The following is a 9,972-nucleotide window of genomic DNA, read 5'->3' as shown; positions in this document are numbered from 1 at the left end:
TGTATGTGTGTGTATGTGTATTTGTACATGTATGTGTGTATGTGTGTGTATGTATATGTGTGTATGTGTATTTGTACATGTATGTGTGTATGTGTATTTGTACGTGTGTGTATATATGTGTATTTGTACATGTATGTGTGTGTATGTATGTGTGTATGTATATGTGTGTGTGTATTTGTACATGTATGTGTGTGTATGTATGTGTGTGTGTATGTGTATTTGTACGTGTGTGTGTGTGTATGTGTGTGTGTGTATATATAAAATTTTTTTAACCAGCCTTAGTTTTGTGTTCCAACTTACACAAACATGACCACACCTTTCCCCTATTTAGGTAAGCTGTAATACACTCCCGAAAGGTATAACTTTACTTCTCTTTCTATGTCCGTGTCTACACTGTTTTTGCTGTATTTCCGTTCTTGTATCTCTGCACGCTGTCTTTACATACAGTGTTCCCCCTAAGCAAGAAGTTTTGACATTTTGATACCACGTGTGTTTTAAAATGACTGCCTCCCCCCACTTTTTTTTTTTTTTTTGTGAAAATACACATAGCCAAAGATACGCCATTTCAAATTTTTTTTTTTTTTTTTGGTCTATTTGTCTGTCTTTTGTCAAATTTACCGTGGAACTTGGTCTGCAATTTTTCTATCATTATTTTGGTTTCCGACCTTTATTGATGATATCTTTAAAGTTGGAAAGGATGAAAGGGATCTGATAGAATCACTAGTTGTACCTGAAGACATCACCCCCCGTCTGTCTGTCTGTCGTAGTGTGGTGGCTTGTATGTCGCTACAGTCTGGAAGCTGTGCCACTGGTATTCCAAATACCAGCAGGATCACCCAGGCGGACAGATTTCAGTGGAGCTTCCAGACTAAGACACACTGGGAAGAAAGGCCTGGCAATCTACTTCCAAAAATTAGCCAGTGAAAATTCTGTGGGTTGCAGAATATTGCCTAAGACTTCGACTCACTTACTTTGGACACATACCAGGAGGAGAACATCATCTTTGATAAAGTGGAGGGACAACAAGGGTAAGGAAAACCCTCCGTGACATGGATTGATGGTGGCGGCCGCGATGGTCTCAGACATAACAACAATCATGAAGGTGGCGCAGGACCGGGCAACATCTTTTTCTGCGATACGTGGGGTCACCACGAGTCGGAACTGACTCAACGGCAACTTCACAACATTTGAAGGAAACCCTACCTGTGTGGCCTTGATGAAAACCAGATAGGTATTGATTGCGCTGATGAGGAATCCATCTGAGATTTGACAATAGTGGAAAATACCAAATGCTTTCACACCTAGGTCTTGACTGTACTCTTCACTCCCCAAACCAGAGAACTTTCAGCCTCCCACAGCCACGCAGGGCCCGCTACATCTAGCAACATAACATGATATAAACCGGAGACGCCCTCATTGGCCAGAGGGATTTATTAGAAAACAAAATCCCAACCACCTCACTGCCCTTTAGCTCACATCTGTCTTCTTGCTGAGCTGCCGGCCCTTAGTGCTCTGTTCATGCATTTATTTAAAGAGAAGAAGCTGTTCTCCTTCCATACAGGTTTCGGGCCTTTAGGTCCATGTGAGTCTGGAATGACAGAGTCATCGTGAAGGGTTTCAGCTTGATGTCTAAGTGTGTTTTTACCAAGTAGGAGTGTCCTTTGACATTTAAAACAAAGGCCTGTTCCTCTCCTTGTGGATATATGTTCTCAGCCATTTTATTCCAAAATAGGCCGGTTTTATCTCTTCTGAAAGTCAGTTGAAGTAGGTAAGCTATGTCCTTTTGCTCGTCTCTGAAGGTGTTTTTGGAAAGTCTTTACACTTTGACCTCACCTCACACTTCCATGTTGTGCATCTCCGAACGCACTCTTTGTGGCGTTTCATGAAAGTCTGATCGGCCCCTTTCTGAACGATGCTAATAGGCATCTGATATTGAAACTGATCCTTTAGCTGCGTACCAGAAAGGTTTTACATTCCATCCACCATCTCCCTTCCTTCTGTCCGGAGGACAGTCTTCCGGAAGCCTTATTTTAGAGAAAGTAAGCGTTTGTATGCAGTGCGTCTGACTGGCGAGTCTAGAAATACTTCGTTCACTGGGCACCTTCTACGTACAGTTATTGTTCAGAGATAGAATAGTTGGCAAGACTGATAAAATGCTCTCTCTACTCTTTCCTGATTGTCATTAATTCCCCAGACAGACATAGCACTTTTCACGTGTTGCCCGAGTCATTCTTTTCCTCTAGAATCATTCCCAAACGTGCAGCTGTTCACCCCGGAGTATTTGTCATCATCTCTCCACTGTTTTTTTTTTTTTTTTGGGAGGAAGATAGCTCTACTTTCATGAAAATTTTAGGTCTCTTCTTATTACCATTTTTAATTTATTTTCTTGTTATTGGACAGGATAGGATTACTAACCTTCCTGTGACACCTCAGAATGAAGCCCAGATCCACTCTCAGCTAAGGACAGATGACACCACCCACTGGTGGTACACAGAGCTGATGAGGTGCTTTGATTCCCTAGAATGTAGCCTGGGAGATTTATCAGTTAGATAAGCATTCAGAATTACTTTGTGAAAATGTTATTACTTGTTCTTTTCTTCCTCCGGCAGAACTATGTTGTTTTTTATTTTTAAAAAATCGTATCTGCTCTAATATTGCTGTATTTTAATTGTGAACATCATTCCGGTGTGTTTCAGGGATGTATAGAGTTGAGACAAGATTATATCCTTGCAGGAGTTCTGTATGGATTGGGAGGCAAGACACCTGAATAACAGTTCTCTTTCCCCAATAATGCACACTTTCTCTTCTTACCAGTTTCTGGGCCTTAATTTTCCAATCAGCATAATGAAAGGCTGAATTACATGGTCCCTAAGATTTGGCTCAGGAGCCTTGGTGACGCAGTGGTTAAGAGCTCGGCTGCTAACCTAAAGGTTGTCGGTTGGAACCCACCCGCGGCTGTGTGGAAGAAAAGACCTGGTGATCTGTTCTTGTAAAGATTACAGCCTAGGAAACTCTGTAGGGCAGTTCTACCCTGTCATATGGGGTCACTATGAGCCCGCATTGACTCGATGGCATACAGCAACAAGGTTTGGTCCAACCTTGAAATGGTATTGTTTTATGAGACAGTAATTCTTATATTTTGGTAAAATTTCTAGGTCACAGTAGTAATATCAGCGGCAGTGAGTTCTGTTATTGAGCTTTATTTTTGTCCCTGAGAATTGCTGAGTCGTTCTTGACTCTTGCCTTTTGTCCTGGGTTATTACTTAGACATACGTTTATGGAGTAGTTACTGTGTCCTGGGCGCGGAACTGGACCCTGAGGGTTAAATCAGTGAGACCTTTTCCTGCTCTCTGCTTTATGGTGTAAGCTGAGTGTCCCTAGCCCCTTCCTCACATTTCAGTTTAAATGTCTTTAGATCACCTCAGCGGATTGAGTTTGCAGCACGTTCTTCTTGATCTTCATGAGGTGGATACAGTATATCTCTTTCCAAGAGCTCATTCTTCAGGTGTTACGTAAACCGTGGGCCCAGAAACTGAAGCGTTTCCCTCAGCCTCCCTGACCTAGTTCCCTGGTAAGCTGCAGGCTTGAGTTGGAAGGAGCAGTGAGAAACGTCACCTGTGCTCCCAGCCCTTCCGTGTCTCACCAGGAGTTGGAGTTAAGTTGACGGTTTTGGCATTCAGCCAGCTGTAACTTAGTCCTGCCAGCATCCACGTGCACCCGTGATCTGCCCTACTACAGGCCTATAAGATACTGCCTCAGTCCTAAGGACTTTCTTCCAGAAGCTTTATTTTAGACAAAATACACACTTTGTACACAGTGCATGTCACTAGCAGGTCTGGAGATACCTTCCAGGTACTGGGGACAGCGCAGCGGGCAAGACGCATGAAGTCTCCGCATTATTTCCTGTTGCTGCTGTAACAGATTACCGAAGATTTAGGGGATTACAACGTGCGTTTATTATCTTACAGTCCTGGAGGTCCAGAGCCCTAAGATCAAGTGTCGATGGGGCTGTGTGCCCTCGGAGGCCCTGGGGGTCTGAGTTTCCCTACCATGTGCAGTTTCTAGAGGCCGCCTGCATTCCTCGGCTCACAGCCACATCGCTCCGACCTCTGCTTCGGTTGTTTCATCTCTTTCTCTGACTCCGTTCCTCCTGCCTTATAAGGACCCATGAAAGGACTCTCGTGATTGCACTGGGCCCACCAAGATAATCCAGGATAATCTCCCCATCTCAAGGTCCTTGATTTAATGCAGATGTTCACAGGATCTGGAGATTAGGATGTGGACACATTTGGGGGCCCATTGTTCTGCCTGGTGCAGTCCCTGTCCCCTTGTGTATAGTCTGGTAAAGTTGTGGGTTGCTGTTAGCTGCTGTTGCCTTGGCTCCGACTCACGGCGACCCCACGTACGACAGAATGAAACGTTGCCTCGTGCTGCGGCATCTTCACAGTTGTCGGTTTTGCTATTCCATTGTCGCAGGCACTGCGTGGCTAATTTTTGGAAGTTGATCACCAGGCCATTCTTTCTAGTCTGTCTTAGTCTGGAAGCCCCGCTGAAACCTGTCCATCATGGGTGACCCTGCTGGTATTTGAAATACTGGGGGCATCACTTCTAGCATCCCAACAACACAAGCCCCCACAGTACGACACACTGACAGGCAGGTGGGGGGCAGTAGTGCTAGTAGTCGGTCATCTGGGCCTCTCAGATTTATTCTCTCTGATGACCTGGCGACAGCTCACATCTATTATCTGTATTGCGATTTAAAATACGTTAGATCAGGTCTTGAGATGTGGACAGTTTTATCAGGGATATCAGTATGTAATAAAAAAGACTAGGCAGGTTAATTAACAATGCAAATGGTAGAAATCTATAAGAATATCATGCCCATAAAACGTTTTCTTAATATTTTTTAAATGCCACCCTAAAAACTTGTCAAATTGGACAGAAACGCAAATTTAAGAGACTCAGTAATTTCCGATCAGGAAAAGCTCATTTAGTAAACTGATTATCCTGAGGGGTTTGGAGTGGGAAAATAATCCACAGAGAGGATCTAGCTAGCCTTTTTTTTCATGGTTTTTTTGGTCATAAAGACAGAGTAGCCCAGAAAATTCTTGACCACTAATTACTGTGGTGTAAAAATTTTATAAATAAAATAACATTAGACATCCCCGAAGCCCGAACGGTTCTGTAGAACTGGTGATTTTTTAAAACAAGATGTCAGAAACCAAGACATTGTTAGAAAAACAAAAACAAAAACTGCGATTGTTGGAGTTCATGTAGACATTCATGACATTGCTTAAAATGTTCTTTCTTGATATATTGTTCACTGTGGTTGTGATAAGTTTGGAGATTTAAGAGTCTGAGTATGGATAAAAGTGGGAAATAGGCAAGCTTCTCACCAGAGGTATTTTTATTTTCATGTTTTATAGTGAGATATAGGAATAATTTGTCTAAATGTCTAAAGTTTAACTTCTATTGACCTTCAGGTAATATTAAGCTTATTATTTTATTTTATTTTTTTTACTTTCTAGTGAAAAAACAGTCAAATCAGAAGAAGTTGATAAAAACGGAGAGCCTTTGCTGTTTCTCTCCGTACCGCAAATTAAAGTTAGGAGCTTCGGGCAACTGTCGTGCTTGCTATATATTGCCAAAGATAAAAAGCTGAAGGAAGCACAGGCGTGTCTTGAAGGTGATATTTATACTTGAGTTTGTGATTCAAACTTTTAGAAGCACAACCTGGGGGGAATCATTTGTTATGATTTCTTTAAAAAAATTGTTCTATAATCTAACAGTTAAAAAGTCACATGTATAACTTAATAAAAATATCATTAATTTTTCCTGGCTAACATGTTATATCAAATGCCTTTAAAATGAAAGGCCTAATACTTTACTATTTGTGGGCTTCTGGGTTTCTAATTTTATGTTAATTTTAGCATATTGTTTAAAGAGAACCACATTCTAGTACGTGGGTGGTGTAAACAGTTAAAAAGTGTTCTGCTGTTAATCGAAAGGTTGGAGTTTCAAGTCCACCCAGAGGCACCTCAGAGGAAAGGCCTGGTGATCTACTTCCAACAAATCAGCCATTGAAAACCCTGTGGAGCGCGGTTACTAATTCTGAGTTTCTGCCGTCGAGCTGATTCCGACCCGTAGGACTAGAGCCCCTTTAAGATCCGTCTCGGGAGAGAAGACATGTTTCTGGGGCAAACATCTGAATCCACCGTCCCCTGGCATACTGCTGTGATGGTGGACAGTCAGCTTGTTTTAGCCTGAGAGTAGCCTCTTCCTTTAGCAGAGAGAGCCTGTAAGAATTTCACTTTCCGTTTCTCTCAGCTGTATTCCATCATGGACTTCACAGCCTCCTGTGAATTATTATATTCAGTCAAGTTCTGTGGGAAATATTTTCCTCTTCATTACAGATATATAACATTCTCATTATTGTCTAATTGTCCAACACACACAGAAGAATGGGATTGACTGCCTGCTATAATTGTGCTCCGAATATATCCTGTAAGTAGAAATACCTAATAAACCAAAACCCGGACCCGTTGCTGTCGAGCTGATTCCGACTCCTAGTGACCCTCTACTAGGTGGTGTCTTGTGTCTTGCTTCCTTGGAATCATGTGACCAGTGAGTCCGTGTGTTCTGCCACTGATCATTCTTTCCTGCTGACCATTGCCATGAGGTCGGAAGACAGTCCTTTTTCCCTTTTTTAAAACATGTCAATGTTAGGACAGCGGCCTCTTTTTTTTTTTAATTGTGTAAAATATATATAACAAAACTATTTCCATTTTAACCATTTTTAAGTATACGGTTCGATGACGTTAATTACATCCACTATGATGTTTACCATCCGCTATCCAACCACTGTCCGTGCTCTGTTTTCCGTCCCTGAACAGAAACCTGTAAGTAATGACTCCCCATTTCCTCCTCCCCTCAGCCCTTGATAATCACTAATGAACTTCTGTCTTTCTGCGTCTGCCTGTTCTAAGTATTTCACGTAAGTGGGATCAGACAGTATTTGTCCTTTGTGTCTAACTTATTTTGCTTAGCACGATGTTTTCCGGTTCATCCATGTTGAAGCATGTGTTAGAACTTCATTTCTCTGTATGGCTGAGTAATATTCCATTGTATGGATAGACCACATTTGGTTTATTCATTTGCCGATAGACGCTTGGGTTGTTTCCACCTTTCGGCTATTGTGACTAATGCTCAGCGAACATTGGTGCGTAAGTATCTGAGTTCGTTTCAGTTCTTTTGGGTTTATACCTAGGACTGGAGTTACTGGCGCATATGGTAATCCCATGCTTCACTCTTGGAGGAATTGCCAGTTGTTCTCCACTGGGGCTGCACTGTTTTCCATTCCCGGCAGCAATGGATGGGGGTTTCAGTTTCTCCACATTCTTGCCAACAGTTACTGTTTTCTGTTTTTCTTGTGTTAGTCACCCTAGTGGGTGTTACGAGGTATCCCACTGTGGTTTGATACGCATTTTTCTAATGATTAATGACTTTGAACATCTTTTCATGGGCGTATTGGCCATTTGTATTTCTTCTGTGGTGAAATGTCTATTCAAATCTTTTGCCCGTTTTTGATTAGATGGTTTGTCTTTTTATAGTTAAGTTCTAGGAGTTCTTTATATATTCTGAATATTAAACCCTTATCAGATGTATTGTTCCCAAACATTTTCTCCCATTCTGTGAGCCATCTCTTCACTTTGTTGATAAAGTCCTTTGATGTTCAAAAGTTTTTAATTTTGATGAGTCCAGTTTATCTATTTTGTCTTTTTTTGCTCATGCTTCTGCTATCATATCTATGAATTCATTGTTGAAAACTAGGTCCCAAAGCGTTACACCTAAGTTTTCTTTTAAGAGTTTTGTGGTTTTAGCTCTTATATTTAGATCATTGATCCATTTTCAGTTATTTTTGTATATAGTGTAAGGTATGGGTCCAACTCCATTCTTCTGCATGTGGAAATCCAGCTGTCCTGCACCATTTATTGAAGAGACTGTTCTTTCCCTATTGAATGGACTTGGTACCCTTGTCGAAAATCAACTGACCATAGATTATATGAGTTTTTTGGGGGGCTCTCAATTTATTCCATTGATCTATATGTCTATCCTTATACCAGTACTACTTTGTTCTCCTTTTTCAGGATTGCTTTGGCTAGTTGTGACTCCTTGAATTGCCATATGTATTTGAGAATCAGCGTTCCATTTTTGCCAAAAAAGCTGTTGGAATTTTGGTAGGGATTGCATTAAACCTATAGGTCACTTTTGGTGGTATTGACATCTTCACAATATTAAGTCTTCCAGTCCGTAAGCACAGATGTCTTTCTGTTTATTTAGATCCTCTTTAATTTCTTTCAGCAATGTTTCGTGCTTTTCAGTGAACAAGTGTTTCATCTCCCTGGTTAAATTTATTTGTAGGTATTTTATTCTTTTAGGTGCGATTGTAAATGTAATTGTTTTATTAATTTCTTTTTCAGATTGTTTATTTTTAGTGTATAGGAACTCAACTGATGTTTGTATGTTGATCTTGTACTCTGCAACTTTGCTGATTCACTTACTAACTCTAGTAGCGTTCTTGTATATTCTTTTGGGTTATCTGTATATAGGATCATGTCATCTGCAAATAGAATAGTTTTTCTTCTTCCTTTTCAATATGAATACCTTTGATTTCTTTTTCTTGCCTAATTGCTTTGGCTAGAACTTCTAGTACAGTATTGAATAGCAGTGATGAAAGCAGGCATCCTGTCTTGTTCCTGATCTTAGGTCGAAAGCTTTTAGTCTTTCCCTATTGAGTATGATGTTACTTCTGGGTTTTTCATAAATGCCCTTTATCACATTGAGGCATTTCCCTTCTAATCCTCATTTGATGAGTTTTTTTAAATCATGAAAGTGTGTTGTATTTTGTCAAATGCCTTTTTTCATCTGTTGAGATAATCATATGTTTCTTTTCCTTTGTTCTGTAATGATTTTCTTATGTTGAACCTCCCTTGCATTCCTGGAATAAATTCCAAGTGGTCATGGTGTATAATCTTTTTAATATGCTGTTGAATTCAGTTTGCCAGTGTTTTTGTTGAGCTTTTTTGCATCTATATTCATAAGGGATATCAGTCTGTAGTTTTCTTTTTGTGTAATGTCTTTGTCTGGCTTTGGTATTAGGGTAGTGCTGACTTTGTAGAAGGAGTTAAGTAGTATTCCCACCTCTTCCATTCTTTTTGGAAGTTTTTTTAGAAGGATTGATGTTAATTCTTCTTTAAACGTGTGTAGAATCCCCCAGTGAAGCCATTAGGTCCAAAACTTTTCTTTGTTGGAAGGCTTTTGATTGTTAATTCAATCTCTTGTTATGGTTCTGTCAAGATTTTCTATGTTTTCTTGAGTTAATTTAGGTAGTTTATGTGTTTCAGAATTTGTCCATTTCATCTAGATTATCCAGTGTATTGGCATACTATTCTTCATAATATCCCCTTATAATCCCTTTTATTTCTGTAGGGTTGGTAGTAATGTCCTCACTTTCATTTGTGATTTTAGTTATTTGCATCTTCTTTCTTTTTTTTCTTTGTCAGTCTAAGTAAAGTTTTGTCAATTTTATCGATCTTTTCCAAGAACCTACTTCTGGTTTAGTTGATCCTCTCTGTTGTTTTTTCTAGTCTCTATTTTATTTATTTCTGCTTTGATCTTTCCTTCTGGTAACTTTGGGTTTAGTTTGCTTTTCTCTTTGTAGTTCCTCAAGTTGTAAAGTTAGGTTGTTAATTTGAGTTCTTTCTTCTTTTTTTTTTAATGTAAATGTTTACTGCTGTAAATTTCCCTCTAAGCTCTGCCTTCACTGTGTCCCGTAAGTTTAGGTATGCTGTGCTTTCTCTTTCATTCATTGCTAAGTATTTTCAGATTTCCCTTTTGATTTCTTCTTTGACTCATTGGTTGTTTAATAGTGTGATGTTTAATTTCCACATATTTGTGTGTGTAATTACCAGT

The 9,972-nt window shown here is 40.0% G+C and overlaps 1 protein-coding gene across 1 annotated transcript in view; it reads left to right on the top strand.

The window, feature by feature from the left end:
- The window catches only part of ODAD2 (outer dynein arm docking complex subunit 2), a 232,686-nt gene that overhangs the window by 972 nt on the left and 221,742 nt on the right, over positions 1-9,972 (top strand). Inside the window, exon 2 of the mRNA XM_004386246.1 lies at positions 5,529-5,686. Within this exon, the coding sequence (XP_004386303.1) occupies positions 5,529-5,686 (158 nt within the window). The remainder of the gene's footprint in view (positions 1-5,528; positions 5,687-9,972) is intronic.

Source organism: Trichechus manatus, unplaced genomic scaffold (genome assembly GCF_000243295.1).
Source record: "Trichechus manatus latirostris isolate Lorelei unplaced genomic scaffold, TriManLat1.0 scaffold00160, whole genome shotgun sequence".
NCBI classification, from domain to species: domain Eukaryota; kingdom Metazoa; phylum Chordata; class Mammalia; order Sirenia; family Trichechidae; genus Trichechus; species Trichechus manatus.
This window is presented reverse-complemented; position numbering and strand designations above follow the sequence as displayed.